This window comes from Lynx canadensis, chromosome A2 (genome assembly GCF_007474595.2).
Source record: "Lynx canadensis isolate LIC74 chromosome A2, mLynCan4.pri.v2, whole genome shotgun sequence".
NCBI lineage: Eukaryota > Metazoa > Chordata > Mammalia > Carnivora > Felidae > Lynx > Lynx canadensis.
This window is the reverse complement of record NC_044304.2, coordinates 101,095,870-101,115,409: the sequence shown is the minus strand read 5'-3', so window position 1 is coordinate 101,115,409 and position 19,540 is coordinate 101,095,870. Positions and strand designations below refer to the sequence as shown.

Sequence of the window (19,540 nt, the reverse complement as noted above, 5' to 3'; positions counted from 1 at the left end):
GACTGCTTTAGATGTAGACACAATTTATGATTACTATATCTTCCTGATCTATTGACCTTTTTATCATTATGAAATTCCTTTATCTGTCTTCAATAATACTTCTTATTTTAAAGTCCACTGTCAGATAAGCTTTCTTATCATAAAACATGCTTCTTACAAATAGCATATAGCTGGCTATTGTGTGTTTATCCAGTTTGACAATCTCTGCCTTTCGAGGAGAATGTTCGGTCCATTCATATTTAATGTAATTATATGATTAGATTTACTTTTGCCATTTTGTTAATTATTTTCTACTTGTGTCACACCTTTTTTTTTTATTCCTCTGTTCCTCCCTTACTGCTTTCTTTTGTGATAAATACTTTTAGTGTAGCATTTTAATTCCTCTATATTTTTTACTTTTTATTTTTTCAGAGTTATTTTCTTAGCAACTGTTCTAGGGATTATAATATGCATCTTAATTTATCACACTACTTCAAAAAAATAATTCCAGTAAAACAGAAAGTATACCCCAGCACATGCCCATTTTTTTCCCCTCTTTTATACTTTGCCATATGTATATTTCACATATATAGGTCATAAACACAAGCCCAGGTGACAGGGACTTCAGGAAAGTAGACAGTGGGAACAAAAAGAAATCAGGCAGCAAGGTCTAGGGAAACCAGGTGACAGAGCCCTAAAGAACACAGGCTGTGGGGACCAAACGAAACTAGGCAGTAGGGAGTAAAGTTTGCTAGGAAATGGGGACAAATGAAGCCAGGCAAGAGGCCCACAGGATGTGGAAAAAGAAAGATACCAAGAGCTCATCCCCTCTGTGTAGATGTTACCCCCACAGCCTGGACCTCTCTCTAGATAGCCCCCTCCCTACCCAGGTGGTGATCCCCTCCCCCAGGCCAATACTGGGACAGAGCCAGAGCCCCTTCCTCTCTCAGAGGCCTGGGCTGGTTGCAGCCAATGGGCCCCAGCCCCAGTCCCATCCCTGGGACCTCAGGAAGTCCCAGTCCCAGTCCCTCCCACTGGCTGCAGAAGCAGTGGGGTTGGGGTGGGGGGTGGTAGGTAGAGAAAAGAGAAAAGAGACAGCTTGGTAGGGGGAGCGCACCTAGCAGCCACAGAGGGAGGTGGGAGAGGGGAGGTGGGGGCCAAGAAAGGAGAAGCTCCAAGGCGGGCTGGCAGATAGGCATGGGCTCGCAGCATCTCCCTGGTGGCAGTGGGGGTGACAAGTTCTCCAGCCCTGGGCTGCGCAGCCACTAACCTGAGTGCCCATGCAGGCACCCCACCCCTACACAGCAGTGCCTCTGGTGCTCAGCAGGCCTTATGATAAGAAAGCTTATCTGACACAGTAGACTTATTGCTTTATATGATTTTACGTGTTTCAAATGTGGAAAAATGAGAAAAATATATCTACAGACTCTTTTATATTTACCCAAACATTACCATACTCAAGACTCTTGAGTTCTTTGCACAGATATGAATTAACATCTGGAGTGATTTCTTTTCAGCCTGAAGAATTTCCTTTAGTATTTCTCACAAGATGGTCTACTTAGCAGGAAATTCTCTCAATCTTTGTTTACCTGAGAATAATTCACCTTTATTGTAGAAGACTAGGTTTTCTGGATACAGAATACTTGGTTGATCATTTTTTTTCTTTCAACATTTTCAATATGTCAGGCTTTATGGTCCCTACTGCTTCAGATGGATGGAAAAGTCAGCCATTAAATGTATTATTAGTTCCCCCTGTGTAATGATTCATTTTTTTCATCTAGCTTTCAAGATTTTCTTTTTTCCTTTGACTTTTAACAGTTTAAGTATGATGTGTCTGTGTGGGTTCTCTTTATGTTTTCCAACTTGGGATTTATGGAGATTCTTGAATCTATAGATTGCTTTTCATTAAATCTGGAAAGTTTTCTGCCATTATTTCTTCATACATTTTTAAGTCCTCTCTCTTTCTTCTCTCCTGGGTCCCCCATTACGTGTATGTGTATCTACTTAATGTTTTCTCACAAACCTCTAAGGCTCTGTGGACTTTTCTTCAATCTTTCTCTATTCTTCAGGGTATATAAATTCTACTGATATATGCAAATTCACTGATTTTTTTTTTTTTTTTTGCCATCTAAAATCTGCTACTGACTTCATCTAGTGAACTTTTGCTTTTAGTTACTATACTTTTTAACTCTAGAGCTTTTGTTTCTCTTTTATAATAATTACCTTTTTAATAAATTCTTTATTCATTGAGTCACTGTCACCCTACTTCCCCTTTAATACTTTAAATACGGTTTTCTCTGGGTTTTTTTGAACATACTTATAATCACTGCTTTAATGTTTTTCTCTGCTAAATCCAACATATGGAGACACTTATATACAATTTCTAGTGATTTTCTTAAGTATGAGTCATGCTTCCTTGTTTCTTTGCAGATCTCTAAACTTTTTGTTGAATATTGGATATTTTAAATGATACATTGCAGCAACTCTAGCTTCTGATTTTCCTTGAGGGTTGTTGTTGTCTTATCTGTTTGTGTTTTAGCATCTTGATGAACTAAAAGTCTGTTTCCCCTTCATCGTGTGGCCACTGAGGTCTCTACTCCATTCTCTCCAACCCCATTTTTTAAAAAAAAATTTTTAATGTTTATTTTTGAGACAGAGAGAGAGAGATAAGAGTGTGAGCAGGGGAGGAGCAGAGAGAGAGGGAGACACAGAATTCGAAGCAGGCTCCAGGCTCTGAGCTGTCAGCACAGAGCCTGATGTGGGACTCAAACTCACAGACCATGAGATCATGACAGGAGGTGAAGTTGGACACTTAACCAACTGAGCCACAAAGGTGCCCCATCCCATTTTTATTTTTAAGGCTGGCTTTTTAAGACCTTTTCAAGCTGGTCTCCAGTGTTCACCTTGGTGTTTGGCTAAAGACTGATTAGAGATTTTATTTAATTATCTCAATCTAATAAGGCTTCCATTCCAAGGATGAGATTTGTGTGTGGAATGAGGAGTGCATTCAAAGTCTGAGCCTTTCACAAGATGGCCCCAGGTTTTACTACCACCAGGCCCCTTTGACTCTCCTCTTCACCTATTCCTAGGCTCCAAAGACCAATGATGCATAGGTGGCTTAGGCCCACTTCATATTCTGCTGTGCATATCTACAGCCTCCGGTCAACCTGGGATGTGTGAACTTATCAATCCCCCATGACTATCTTGTCTCCTAGAACTCTCTATAAAATCCTGCTATTTCATGAGTCTTTAATTTGCCACAAATTGGACTAGACTAGCAAAGCCTTAGACTAGCTAAGGCATTGGTCTTCCCTGTTTGTCTGCAACTAAGTTTACTATTTTAACCTACAACACTGTGAGAGAGTGCCCTTTCTCCAGCTGGGGCTACAAAACTTCCAATCTTCAAGGCTTGCCCCATCCTGGTTGAAATGCCATACCAACAAAGCTGGGCATGAGGAAGAGAGGATGAGGAGTAGCACAGATAACACCACAAGTCTGTCACTGAGTTCAGTGATTTTCATCAAGTTTCTCAATTTGTTTAGTTGATTTCTAGAGCACTGAATTAGTTGTTTTGACAGCTTTGTCCAGCTTTATGTTTGCTTTGTGGAGAGAGTGATCAAATCTCTCATTCAGTCATCTCAGATATTCCTTTTTTAATAGTGTGTATATACATATATATCATGTGCTGCTGCAGTCCAAAATTTTACTATACCAAATCTTGGCTAAAACTTTGAAATTTTTTTTTAATTGTTCATCTATCTTTGAGAGAGAGACAGAGAGCAAGCGGGGGAAGGCAGAGAAAGAGGGAGACATAGAATCCAAAGTAGGCTCCAGACTCTGAGCTGTCAGCACAGAGCCTGGCACAGGGCTCAAACTCCTGAACCGTGAGTTCACGACCTTAGCCAGAGTCGGATGCTTAATGGACTGAGCCACTTGGGGGTCTCTTGGCTCTAATTTTGAGATTGTATTTATCTCTGAGATCAAAATGCAAGTTCACTTTTTTGTTATTCATATTCTATGCACAGATATGTAGCTATTTTAGACTAGACATATTAGACTCAGCTTCCCTTCTTTTTTGTTCCTGCTGGGAAAAACTCATTTTGTGCACGTGTGCTGTGTACAGGGTATATAGAAAAGTTAAGGATTTCCCTACAGCACTATAATACAGAAGCTACTAAAAATGTAATATACTCACAGGCAAAATCATGCTAACAGACTAGATCTATTCAGTCTAGACACCATAGTATTTGTGCGATAGTGATAACCCACAATAGATGAAAGTAACATTAAGAGGTATAGAAACTATGACACATGAAAAATAGTGAGAGTAATGTCAATGTTTACTCTGAAAAAAAAATGACATGATGCTAGCCTTTCAAATATTTAAAGTAGACTTACTCAGTATTGATACATCAGGCAGAGTCAAACTTAGGGGTATAATTTTGAGTTCATTATGCAAAATAAACTATTTAACAACTTAAGCTAAAACAAATGGACTCATTTTGCTCTTTTGCAAAGCGATGAGGTTCTCTCACTGAGAATGATCCTAACAGACTAGATGACCACATTTTTAAGGAGTGTTTATTTAGGAGATGAACTAGAAGACCTTTCAACCCTAAGTTTTTGTAATTTTATAAAAACAATTATATAAGAATTTAGATGGATAAAAGATAACACTATCATGAAAAACCATCCAAAATATACATCAAGATGATTATAATTTATGTTTTGATAATAAAGGAATGAGTTATAAAAACTATTCCTAAAAGACATGTATTCCACTGCACTCTTGGTTCTCAAAGGCCTACAATACGTTGGATATTACAAAAAACCTATGAGAAGCAGAATATACCATTCTACCATTGTACAAAGCAATGATCTAGAATTCTGGTTGCTATAACTTCTTAAAATCAAGAAGGCTGAAGTGGGAACAGAAGATAACTAAAAGAAAAAAGATATAGAGATTGTTACATAAAACCAGACTTCACTCTGAAAAGGTACAAGCTGAGTGGGTACATTACAAATTTTTATAAAGGACAGGAAGGGCACAAATAAGGTAAACTCAGATTTGTTCACCCAAACCTAGAAGGCAACCATTCAAACTCTGAAGGAGGTAAGGTTAGGACAAATAACAGAGGTATCATTATATTCAGGAAACATAATTTGCTAGGATTAAAACAGGTTACGGACTGAAAACAAGTAACTTACCTCCTTTAGTTGATCAGCACTCCCCCATGATGCAGAACGCTGATGTGACCTCTTTTCGGCACCCTCTTCTGCCCAACAACTAGGTGTCTTTAATAATAAAAAAAAAAATGATAATACAAATAATAAAATAAGGAATTTTGTCTCTACTTCTTAATCTCACAGCATTTCAAACATATTTCAAAATCTTAGCACATACCAGTTAAGTTATACTAAATACTAAAATCCCTTAAGTGCTAAGATTTTTCATGACCCGTGAAATGTTTAAAACATTCTGTCATATTCTGAATTAGACATTACCAATCTACGACGTCTCTGAGTAGTGTCATTCAAAACATTTGTTTTTTTTTACAACAACATTAATAACTTAAAAGTTATCAAATCAAAGAGAATTATGAAGATACACATCTTTGAGCTTTTAAAGAGAATAGCCAAACTAAATATAAAATGGCATTTGTCTTAAGTAAAAGAGATGGAAATGAGATTAACAGAACTAGCTCAGAAGCAGTGGGATTACAGATGACCTATAAGTCAAATATCTAGCTAAAGAGCAGATTGTACTATTCTTCCTACACTCAGGAAAGAGAGTATTAGCAATAGTATCCTCTTTTGAAAAACATCAAGCATCTTTAAATAAAAATATAAAATTATTAAAATGACAAAGAAAAACATTAAATCTGAATGAACTTACTATGATCTGAAACAATACATTAAAAAAAAAACTTGAGCTACATGTCAGAAAAGAGTTTTTACCTTAAACTTCATTTTCAATAATTCAACCAGTAGCAGACACTATACCCAAACATAACACAAAACGCTAAATGCCAAATAGTGAGACCATTTAGTAGTTGTATAAAAAAGTCAAAATATTAAAATATCATCCTTAAGATATGAGAAGACTCTTAGTGGAATGCAAACCAGGGAAAGTAAAAAGCACTACAGCTAGACAAAGGATAACGATTAGCACAATCAACACATATAGATTTAAAAATTATTGTTTATTATAGACTGAAAAAAAAAATCAATCCTTATGTTGAGGTTGATGCTATATAACTTCTTATGAAAAAGGCCTCAGTTCTACTCTATACAATTCAAAATGCTTGTGAACAACTTTTTAAGTAATTACCTCTTAAGAGTAATAATGCTCCAAAATGAAACCAACAATTAATTAAATGGTAGGTGAATAAAAACACAAACAAGCTGCTTAACCAACCAGTTCAAGTACCAAAGTGAAGCTGTTCAGTGATAACTGAGAGTAAAACAGTTTATTTTCATCAAACTTTCATTTTGAGAATTTATATGCTCAATACTTTTACTTTTCTACCAAGTATAAGCATTAGTCTTGTCAAAACTCAAATGACTAAGGATCACAATGCTTAAAACTCAAAAGTACTTCACAGAAAAGGAGTCAAATTTCTGGTATGTTCCATAATTATTTAATAATTACATTTCTAACAGGAATTATTTTCATTTGGTACAACTCCAATTTTTTCAAAGGACATTTATTACATAAACTGTATAGGTATCTCCAACTGAGAGTTAAATCAATAGCCACAAAACTTTTGCAATTGCCTTACTACTGCCAGGCACACCAGTGGCAAATGGAGCTACATCTGAGGTCTCTTATCTCACAAAAGATCTTCTTTCTTCATACTATCATTCTTTTCTTAAAACTGAATGTGAAAACCTATATGATTATTTCAGAATGTAGTGTTAGTTATACAAAAGAAATAAAAACTAACTACAAAGGAGTATTTATATTCCTGAAATCCAGCTAGTAAAACATGTAGGTTTTTAAGAGTGCAAAACTATTAGAAGAGTACTCTGACATGTGGCTGCAGAATTACATGCATATAAATTGTTTAAATACATTCATCATAGTACCAACTTTTCCAAAAAATACTCCCCAGAAAGTAATTTCATTTTAATCACATCAATTTTAAATAAATAGAAAATGTTCGAGTCTGTAAATATATTCTATAGACCACATTGTCCAATAAGACAGCTACTAGCCACATGCAACAATTTAAATTAATGAAAATGAAATAAAACTAAAAATTCAGTTCCTTAGTCACACTAGCGCATTTCAAATGCTCAGTAACCACATGTGGCTAGTGGCTACTGGCTGCTATACAAGACAGCACAGATGTGGAACATTTCCATTGCTGCAGAAAGTTCTACTGGGAGCAGTGTTTTATACATTTAATCGCATTTTTAACAAGTTACTGTAGTCAAAGCAAAACCAAAAGATGGCTACTTGGTTTATTAAATCTATGTAAAGTTCATGCTTGTGAAGTCACAAAAGATGAACTAATTTGTATCTAATTTATTAAATCTGAGCATTTGAGAAATGCTTTACTATTGAAATTCAATAACCAACAATACAAAGCAGCAAAAATTCTTTCCTTTCATATCAGCAAGAAATTCCTTCCAACTAGATTGTCCATTAATCTAGAGTAGAATTTTATGAACTGTGCTACTTACAACATCGCTATTGGATGCTGATAAGAATAAAGATAAAACTGTTCTATGGCCAAATTAATTTGGGAAATACTGTATTTCACACTTCCCCATACCTCATGTACAATACAATTAGCATTTCAAAAACTCAAATACACACTTTTTAAAAACCTGCTTTACTTTCTTTCTTTTACTTATATGACCCCAGAACACTTATTTTACAAGTAGACTTATTAACACTTGGAAAGGAATAGAATCCCCTCAATAATGTGGACTGTATTTAATTGCTTGCTCTTCAGCCAGCCACTTTAGGGGATTCTTCCTTTCTAGTTGCCTCCACTTACACTACCAAGGAAGAGAAAGTAAACCTTTTGTATACTTGAACAATGCAGAACTAAAGCCTATCTCTAAGACTACTGGCTAAAAAAAAATTCCCTTGGAGTGACAAGGATATCAACGCCATTTTCATTTTTTATCTTCACCTCTTGGAATTATCCAAAATCCAGCCCATGAAGCTTCCTGTCTAACCCTCAGGTCCATCCACCTACCTCTTGGTTTCCTGTGTGAGGACCTCTTCTTCTGTGAGTGAATTATACAGAAAACAGTTCTAATGCATGGGACTGCACACTCGTTTAAGAGCATTTTTAGGTTCACAGCAAAACTGAGAGAAAGTTGCAGAGATTTCCCATATACCCCTCATGCCCCACACACGCACAGCCATCCCCCACCAGAGTGGTACATTTGTCACAACTGATGAACCTACATCGATCCATCATTATCACCCAGAGTCCACAGTTTACATTTGAGTTCACTCTTGGCAGTGTACATTGTATGGATGTGGACAAATGTGTGACACGTATGCCACCATTATACTATCATGCTGGGTATTTTCACTGTCCTAAAAATCCTCTGTGTTCTACCTCTTCATTCCTCTCCTTATCCCCTAAATCCTGGCAACCACTGATCTTTTTACTTTCTCCTTTTTGGCCTTTTCCAGAATGTCGTATCGTTGGGATCGTATCGTAGGGTCACATTTTCAGAGTGGCTTCTTTCACTCAGTAATGTATATTTAAGGTTCGTCCATGTCTTTTCACAGCTTTATGGCACATTTCTTCTTAGTGCTCAGTAATACAGTTGTCTGGATGCACCACACTTACTCATTCACCTACGGAAGGACACCTTGGCTGCTTCCAAGTTTTGGGAATTATGAATAAAGCTGCATAGATGTTATCTGTGTCCAGGTTTTTGTATGGACAAAAGTTTGCAACTCCTTTGGGTAAATACCAAGGAGCACAAATGCTGGACGGTGTGAAAAAGCTACATTCAGTTTTGTAAGAAACTGCCGAACTGTCTTCCAAAGCAGCTGTAGTGTATCACATTCCCACCAGCAATGAATGGAAGTTCCCATTGCTCTGCATCCCGGCCAGCATCTGGTATTATCAGTGTCCTGGATTTTGGCCATTCTAATAGGTGTGTTTTAATTTGCATTTCTCTGATGACAAATGATGTGAAGCCATCTTTTCATATGCTTGTTTGCCATCTTTCTTGGTGAAGTATCTATTAAGGTCTCTGGCCCATTTTTTAATCAGGTTGTTTGTTTTCTTGTTGTTGAGCTTTAAAAGTTCTTTGTATATTCTGGGTAATGGTCCCTTATAGATGTGAACACTGGAGAATTTTATAATAGGCTTTATTCACAAACTAGCAAGGGCAAATTAGCTCCTAGAAAGAAAGTACTTTTTTCAATATGCAAGAGCCCAAAGCTACTTCCACAACAACCCACAAAACCAAAAAAAAAAAACCCAAAAAACAAAAAACAAAAAACCTAAGTACTTGATAAAATTCTCATGATCTTATTTAAAACTTAAGTAAAACTTTTTTTTTTTTTTTTTAAGTAAGCTCTTCACCCAGTGTGGGGCTTGAACTCATGACCCCAATATCAAGAGTTTCATGTTCCACCAACTAAGCCAGACAGGCACCTCTTATGCAAAAGTTAAAAATCTATGTTTTATACAGTTAAATCTTTGGTCTTGGAATTTAATGTAGTTTATAATCAATATTGGAAATATGATTACTGACTGCTAACTATTTTACAACACTTAAAGAGATGATCCTTAGTATTTTAATAACAGATCAAGATGGCAAGACATGAAATGGAATTACATGAATCAATTACATTAGTCATTGTTGTGATTACAGATCGATTTTAAGTTATAAAAAGTTTTAAAAGACAATTTACAAACCCTTCATTATTTATAAATATAACCACTAATAAAAAAATGTTTAAGCTTCTAAAAAGCTTTTATTAAAAAAGTTTTTTTTAAGATTTATTTTTATTTTTGGACAGAGAGAGCGAGGGAGCATGAGTGGGGAGCTCGGGGGGGGGGGCGGGGGGCAAAAGGAGAAGGAGCCAGGAGGGGAAGAAAGAGAGAATATCTTAACAAGGCTCCAGGCTCAACACAGAGCCCAAGGCAGGGCTCAATCCCACAATCTTGGGATCATGACCTGAGCTGAAATAAAGAGTTATGAAGCATTAAAAAGGAGCACAGGGGTGCCCGGGTGGCTCAGTTGGTTAAGTGTCTAACTCTTGATTATTTATTTATGTATTTATTGAGAGAGAGAGAGAGAGAGAGAGAGAGCGAGCTTGCACACATGAGCAGAAAAAGGGGCAGAGAGAGGGAGAGACAGAATCCCAAGAGGCTCCATGCTGCCAGGGCAGAGCCCAACATGGAGCTCAAACTCATGAACCATGAGATCATGACCTGAGCTGAGATCAAGAGTGGGATGCTTAACCGACTGAGCCACCTGGGTGCCCCTGACTCTTGAGTGCACATGCCTTTCTCATTCTCTCGCTCACAAAATAAAGACTAAAAAAAAATGCCTTTAAAACAATAAAATAAAAATTAAAATGAGCAGAAAAAAGATTATGATTCTACTATTGTTATCCCTTTGTTCTTCTGATAATAGTATACAGGTATAAACAGTTTCATAACTAGACACAAATATATATAGTTGTTTCACTTGCTAACAAATACCATAGAAAAGAAAGAGTTCTGCTGAAAAAGCTTTAGGAACTCAGTGATTGCAGCAGTTACATGCTCAATTTTTTTTTTTTTTATCACACTTCAACTACATAGCAAGTTATGTGTTCATCAGGTTAGACCAGTTTCAAAGCGTGGTCTGTGGACAAGCAGCACCTGCCTCATCTGGGATAATATTAGAGATGCAGATTCTCAGGGTCAATCCCAGAATTACTAAATCTGGAATTCTTAGATACAGTTCAGCAATCTACGTTTTAACAAGCTCTCCAGATGATTCTGATGCAAACTGAAGTTTGAAAACCACTATTAGACTAAGGAAATAAAAATGAATAACAGATTTTGCACTCAAGGTGCCTGCTGACCATATATCCACTCATTTTCCTTGTAGGCTAATATCCATTAACAAGTATAATATCAATTTGCATATAATTACATCTTTGGAAATTACCATACACTAATGTAAATATCATTTGGAGCCATGTAGAAAGTTATATTGAAAGGGAGAAATTTTTCTTTACTGAGGAACATTAAGCAATAGTCCCTAGCAAAGGATTAACGTGCCAGCGTATTTAAGCAAAGTGTACAAAATCTATATCTAATTAGGCCGCAGTGTGCTCAACACACAATTGAATGAAAATCTGTGAAGTAATGGTTTGTGATTTTCCAGATTAGTAAACAGGGAACTTATTCAGAAGAGTTAAGAAGCTATATTTCTTAAGGTTACGGTGAGGGGGAGGGAGACTGTTAGCCAATTGCAATTTCTGAAAACAGGAAATACCACAGAAATTAATTATTGCAGGTGTGCTACACATGATAAAATGAAATAATCTGCCATACTCTGTAAGAAATGCTAATTTGAGAAAAAGCAATCATAAGTGTGCCCACAACCTTAACAATATTCACAGTAATTCTATTTCTAAGAATTAACCTGAGATGTACCCCCAGAGATGCAATGGAAATAAATTAAATGTCTATTAGTAGGGAAATGAAAAATTGTGGTATATTCTCACAATGTGAGAACCACTGCACATGGATGACAATCCCACTTCAGTAAGCAAATACACACAAACAGAAAAGCGCTAGAAAGAGATATTTCAAACTATAAATAGTAGTGAGGATTCTAGATTATGCTATTGTAAATCCATAATTTTTTTCAGCTGAATGAGAATAAAAATCAGGGGAAAAAAAGACTTAAAATCATGTTTAGGAACATTGAATGGAATGGGAAAATGCTATGACTTATAAAAAGGTTACAAAATACTACCTATGTGAATTCTATTTTTAAAAGCCTTTATTTTTATTTATTTTTTAAATGTAAATAATAAAAATATAGAAAGATACATATCAAAATGTTAAGAAATGGCTATGTCTGGATGTTAGGCATATAGACAACTAATTAAGTGGTTTTTTGGTATTTTCTAAATTTTCTACAATGATGACTATTTTCAAAATTTACAACAGGATTTTTAAAAAAATAATACTAAGACAGCTCTGCTTTATGACTGGTAAGTGTGCACACACCTACACTAAGGAAGCCCTCCTAACTTCAGACACAAATGTCAAATCTATTTTGGGAGACAGACTACACATTACATTAAGTTAGAATGTTAGTAGGGGCGCCTGGGTGGCTCAGTCGGTTGAGCGTCCGACTTCAGCTCAGGTCATGATCTCGCAGTCTGTGGGTTCGAGCCCCACATCAGGCTCTGAGCTGACAGCTCAGAGCCTGGAGTCTGCTTCAGATTCTGTGTCTCCCTCTCTCTCTGCCCCTCCCCTGCTCAGGCTCTGTCTCTCTGTCAAAAATAAATAAAAACATTAAAAAAAATTAACTTCATAAAAAAAAAAAAAGAATGTTAGTATACATTACATAAAATATTTTTCAGGTTTCTTTTGACTAGGAGGGTTAGGGTTTTCTCCAGACTATAAGGGACCCAGACTCCGGACTACATATAGATCACCAACTACCGGCTATGGAAATGGAGTTGGTGATTTTAAATTTCTTTTTTAAGTTTATTTATTTTGAGAGAGAAAGCACAAGCAGAGTAGGGGCAGAAAGCGACGGGAGACACACGGTCAGCACAGAGCCCGGTGTGCGGCTCAAACTCAAGAACAGTGAGATCATGACCTGAGCCAAAATCAAGAGTCAGACACTTCAACTACTAAGCCACCCAGGTGCCCCTGGAGTTGGAGATTTTAGAAAAGCAGGAACATTTAAGTGTTTAGAGTAACTGAAAACTGAAGGTCATTGAAATGTCAAACACTGAGAAATACTAGTGGGAAGTTATTGATGAGAATACTGATAGGAAGTTATAATTCAGTTCAGGTATGCCTTTCATGGTACACTTTAATTATGTGAAGGCAAAAGTATCTAAAAATGTTCTCCTGATAAAGTTAAACACAGAGCTACCATATGATCCAGCAACTCTCAGAGAAATCAAAGTATGTGTCCACACAAAATCTTGCGCACAGATTGTCACAGCAGTACATCAACTCATAGAATGTATAAATAAATTCGAGTCTATACCCCAGAATATTAGTTAGCAATAAAAAAGAATGAAGTACTGATACATGTTACAAGATCAATGAACCTTACAAATACCATACTTAGTAATAGCCAGACACAAAAGGCCACAAATTGCATGAGTCCATTTATTTGAACTGTTCAGAACATACAAATCTACAGAGGCAGAGAGTAGATTCATGGGTGCCTACCACTGAGAGAAAGAGGACTGGGGACAAACAGTAACTGCTAACGAGTACAGCGCTTTCTTTTTGGAGTGCTGAAAATATTGTAAACTTGATTACAGCAACGGTTGCACAACCCTCAATATATGAAGAACCACTGAACTGTACACTTTTAAATATATGAACCATACGGTATATAAGTTATATCTCAATAAAACTGTTACTAAAATTTTTAGGTAAATGAGGCAATTATAAATCAATCATTTTTCAATTTAAAAAAGCCATGTACTGCTGAACCTGAAAGTCTCAAGGATTGTTTGCACCTTCTTGAAAATAACTGGTATTTTCTGTCATGCTTTTCTTGACAAGTTTCAAGTCACATAGAGGCACTAGTCAAGTAATACAATAGAAGAGGCCAGGAGGCACTGCACATTAATAACCCATCCAGTTAGGTTTCTTAAGTCACGTGGAGAACATGTAACACAAAAATTAAAGACGCAATGTAAAATAAAGTATACATTAAAAATGTTATTCTCGGGGCACCTGGGTAGCTCTGTCAGTTAAGCATCCTACTCTTGATTTCAGCTCAGGTTATGATCCCACAGTCATGAGACTGCGCTCCATGTCAGGTTCAGTAGGAAGAACGGAGCCTGCTTGGGATTCTCTCTCTCCCCTCGCTGCCCCTCCCCAACCCATGCGCACCCGCTTTCTCTCTCTCTCAAAATAAATAAAATAAAAACTTAAAAAGATGTACTATTCTCTGGCTTTTTAGAGAAACAGTTACTAATAGGCTACTGACATATAACCAGCTTGAGATAGTTATGTGAGGAATTAAAAGTATGAACAATATTCAATTTATTACTTGGAATGTACACTTAATAATACCCTTTCTGACAAGTTCTATCATACTATTGGAATAGATTTAAAATCAAATGAGGAGATCTAATTTTCAGTTTTTAGACATTATTAGAATGTATTCTATGGTATTACCATCTTTTAAGTTACAATTTACCTTGGTTGCTGGGTTTCAAAAAATTAATTCCACATGTAAAAAAGTGAAAGCAATTTACTTTTTTAAAAAGAGTATTTCCAAACCCTTTTTAACAATCACACCGGAATATAACTGCCTCTGAATTATCCAAGAGATAAATTACCTTTGTTGTTTCTTGATAGCATTTTAAAAAATCTCTCATACCTGAGAGAAAATCAGCAATATAGGTGATGAGGAGATATCTTCCAAAAATATTTCCACACGATTCCAAAGTCATTAAAAAACTAACAGTGCTCAACTGGTAGCATAAGACACCTAAGTGATGAGGAATGGAGGAGTTTCCTCAACAATATAACTCCCCTTTCCCATACTTGGACCCACAGATGTGAAGTGCCATTTCTTACTTGTAAGACTGCACAGTAGGCAACGACAGCTACTTAGGACTGAATTACCAGGAATTATTTACTGAGTTTCAGGCCCCTACCATGCTGTGGAGTTATCTGTATAATTTCTACTCCATTTTCTACCAACTCAGACTTAATGCCCATAATCGCATAATCAATTGTTGATGTTAGTGACTTTCTCTGTCCACTTAATTCAGTATCATTGTATTTAAGCCTGATGATAGTAAAATATTATAGATTCTAAACCAAAGGCAACTAACATTTACAAATACCCACCATGTCCTAGATGCTGTGCTAGCAAGCTTAACATGCATTATTTTATGTAATCCTCATTGCAACAGTTATCTCCCAAAAATAGTTATCCCCCCAAAGCTATGAGAATTCCAACAGCAATGGGAACTGTTTTCACTTGGTTTATACTCATGTTTCCTATCAATGTCATATATCTTATTCCAATAATTCATTTATACAAAGTAGTTATTAATAAGTGGACAGGCATATTACTTTCTCATACTATGCACTTAACTATGATTTAATTCTTAAATTCTTAAAGCTTAATATAACTAACAGATGTCCAAGTAAATGGTAATTATTTATTACTGTTACAGCATTTTTAACAGAAAATTGATGGGTTAAAAGATATAAAAGGATGAGAACCAATGTACAGACAACAAAAGCCAAGATGAGAGAAGAAGAGGGCTGTTCCAAATAAACACAAACTACTTCACAATTTTACCTAGAGCTAAATTAGGGTAAAGGCATGGGGGAAAAGACTAAGGAAAGCAGGTATTTTGCTACCTGTTAAATGTTTCTGGTAATGGGAGGAAACCCAAGTACAGGGGTATGGGGAAGGCTCTTTACTAAATTCTTTTACTTTTGAATCAAATGAATATATTACTTATTAAAAATTAGTAAGTACAATTTTGAGTTTCTGGTAATTTTAGTGATAGTATTTGAACTTTATGAATAAAATATTAAATATCTTAGCCACGGGTTTAACTTTTTCATCAGTATAGCTGAGTATATTCCTTTGGCAACCAAAAATATTACTCCCTAAATTAGGAACATGACTACTTTCGTGTGGACTGTTGAACTCCAGGATTATAGGATCTCTCTCTGAATTTGCTAATAGCTGAAAGAGAAAGTAAAGGTGATCCTCAACAGGAAGGAATCTTTATACATTTACTCAACAGCCAGTTAGGGACTGGCTCAATAAAAGAAACAATGTCCCTGGAATGCAATGTAAGAGGCCAAGATGGCCAAGTCTTCAGACTTGTTTCCATTTCCAGAAAAGCCTCGCACTCTCCAAAATTGTTCCATCAACTGCTGCTTCTTAAACAAACTTGCTTAATAAGGGCACAGGAAACCCAAACAGCTGTTAGTAAGCATGACTTTTGGTCAGGAAATGAGTTTTTGATCGGAGTATAAAACTGAAAGTTCTCTTTCAGATCTATTACTATTTGAGGTATAATATCCACTCCTTTGATTAAAGTCCTCCTCAGTCAAGCTCTGTTCACAAAGGGAGGAAAAGGATCGATTTTTTAAAATGTCATTTAAATAGCAAAAAATTTATGTATTTGAGTTCAGAATTGTTGACTTTATCAAATGTAGCTAAAGCCAAATGCTAAGTACTTATTCCTGAACAGTTTCTTAAAAATAAATAAAAATAAATAAATTTCTAGAGAAAGATGCTGGCATAGAGGTAGGATCATAAACCATACACTCAAACTTAATGAAATTAAGAAAAATAAATAAAAATGCTATTTTATATACTTCCCGGCATGTTCAAACGTTTCATCCTCCAAATTTTAAAATTAATTTTATTATTTTAATGTTTACTTATTTTTGACAGAGAAAGACAGCACGTGGAAGAATCCCAATCAGGCTCCACGCTGTCAGTGAGAAGCTCAACACAGACCGATGAACCATGAGATCATGACCTGAGCTGAAATCAAGAGTTGACCGCTTAAATGACTCAGCCACCCAGGTGCCCCTGAAAATTAATTTTAAACAATAAAATGCCAAAGAAAAACATCATCTGAAAAATAAAAGCAGAGTATGCAGAATTTCACTGATCTAACCATCCCAAGTACTACCTCTCAAAGAATGTAAAAAGTAAGTAAGAGCAATTCTAAAGTTGCCTCCGATACTAAATTTGGAGGGAAAATGAATGGGGGGGGGTAGATAGGTAGTCAAAGTGGAAAGATTTACATACAGAAAAGCTATTTTCACCTCAATTGCCCATCAATTTTTTAAAAACTGCCAAGCTCACCACACCATTTTTCCCTAATAGGGAACAAGTGATGGGATGGATGACTCCAAAATAAATGAATGGATAGATAAATAAGTAAATAGCACAAAGCTAATCATTTCCAGCAATAAGCAAGATTTGCCAGAACAGAAAGACAAAAGACAAAAACAAACTAAGAAATAAAAACCATGGGAAAGAGGTGAAAGAAAAGAGGAAGAAATTTCCTTTTGAAGTTTCCCTTTCCAGCAGTGAATCCACAGTACCATGGCAACTATCCAAACATTCACCTTTCTCCCTCTCTGCTAGTTAATGTAAATAATAATAGCAAGTATTTATTGACACTTAATGTATTGGTCACTATTCTTAGCATTTCAAATGCATTAACTCAATTTAACCCTTATGATAATCCTATGAAGTATACTATTCCATTAACAAATGAGAAAACCCAGACATAGAGGTAAAGTAATTTGCCCAGAATTAGAAAGTTGGATAATGCTAGAGTGAAGATTCAAAACCAGTCTTGATTCCAGAACCAGAGCTCCTGACCAATGGAAAACAAAAATAAAACAGAGTTTTCAATATTAATTTATATCATAAAAAGACTAAATTCAGAGGAAAAATATTAATCAAGACAGAGTATCCCATAATAATAATCAATACTAACCAGAAGGAAGATACAATGGACATAAATCTTTACACATCTATATTCTTAAGATATATAAGCAATAACCACTGGAAACATACATTGACAGAAATTTTAATTCAGTAACTGCCAGCTTATGATGGAACAAACAGACATAAATCAAAGGGGCTATATGGAAGCTGAATAATATAATAACACTGAATATGTAATGAATTCTGTATCTAAAAGTAAAGACTATATTTCATTTTCAAATACTCACAGAGCATTAAAAGAAACAAACACGATCTTAACATTAGGCCACAAAGAAAATTTCACCCAAGTTTTCAAAGATGTATAATTCTATACTCTAAATGTAATAAAACTAGAAATTATATTTTTACTAGGAAAAGCAACTTTAACCATTTAGAAATTAAAAACAAAACAAAAACTCTCATATACTAAACAGGATATCAAAACTGAAACTACAGTTATCTCGCAAAATATAAATAATGGAAACATTATATACTAACCAAAGCTGAGCTCAGAGGATAAATCTTGACATAAAAATCACTTGTATTACTGAATAAGAAATAATACCACAAATACAAAAATTAAGCATTTATCTCTAGAATCTAGGGAAAAAAATACACTCCAGGAAGGCAGAAAAAAGTGCAATGATCGAGTAAAGTCAGAGGGCAATGAACTAGAAAAAAGAAAAACAGGAAAATAAATTCAACACCTTAACATCTTTTTTGTGCTATATAGCCTAATAAATTTAATCACTCAAAACACAGATATGCAGTATTATAAGTGAGAAAAGAAAACTACAGATTTACAAGAAATTAAAAGAATTATACAAGAATATTTTGTGCAACTATGCAAATACACTTGAAAAGTGGGATGAAATGGATTATATTCAAATGAAAATACCAAACAAAAGAAATAGAAACTAAAACCAAGAACCACTGGAAAAAAAAATAAGATTTTACTAAAAGAGTTACCATCTAAAAACATACTAGTCTAGTTAGCTTCATAGGTAAAATTTTTTCAGACCCAAGTAACAGGTAATTGGGATGATATTTTCACCATTGTTCCAAAGCACAAAGGAAGGAAATCTTACAAAATCTTTTCATTAAGCAAGTATAACACTAAGGATTACATTATGAAAAATAAAAAAAATTTCAGACCCCGTTTCTGAATTTTGAAACAAATATAATATTAACAAATGCTTTATTTGCCACTGTATTATTTTTAAAAGAGAATTCCATACATAGCATTTATTCCAGAAATGTAATCATGACCAATTATTAAGTAATCTATTAAAGAAATTCACTATATTATAGGTTGAGTCAAAACAACATATTCATTTCAATGATGAAATGGTATTTCACATCTGAAAAATCACTTCTGATTTAAGAAGAAAAACGATTAGTAAAATAACTATGCTTAATGCTGCTCTTGTCAGAGTGAAAAGCACCAGCTCTGTTTTGAAGTTTATTGAGATCTGACATATAGTATTATATTAGCTTAAGGTGTACAACCTAATAATTCAGTACTTGTATACACTGTGAAATGATCACCACAATAAGTCTAGATAACATTGTTACCACTCATAATTATGGAAATTTTTTCTTGTAATGAGAACTTTTAAGATTTTCTTTCTTGGCAACTTTTTTTTAATGTTTATTCATTTTTGAGAAAGACTAAATGCACAGGCAGGGGAGGGGCAAAGGAGATGGGGCACAGATTCCAAAGCAGGTTCCAGGCTCTGAGCTGTCAGTACAGAGCCCAATGCAAGGCTAGAACTCACAAACCGTGAGATCATGACCAGAGCCAAAGTCAGATGTTTGACTGAGCCACCCAGACACCCCTCTTGGCAAATTTTAAATACGCGATACGAGATTATTA

At 35.4% G+C, this 19,540-nt stretch overlaps 1 protein-coding gene across 1 annotated transcript in view; it reads right to left on the bottom strand.

The window, feature by feature from the left end:
- Positions 1-19,540, bottom strand: part of GLCCI1 (glucocorticoid induced 1) — a 148,513-nt gene that overhangs the window by 45,491 nt on the left and 83,482 nt on the right. Inside the window, exon 4 of the mRNA XM_032592498.2 lies at positions 5,188-5,274. Coding sequence (XP_032448389.1) covers positions 5,188-5,274 — 87 coding nt within the window. The remainder of the gene's footprint in view (positions 1-5,187; positions 5,275-19,540) is intronic.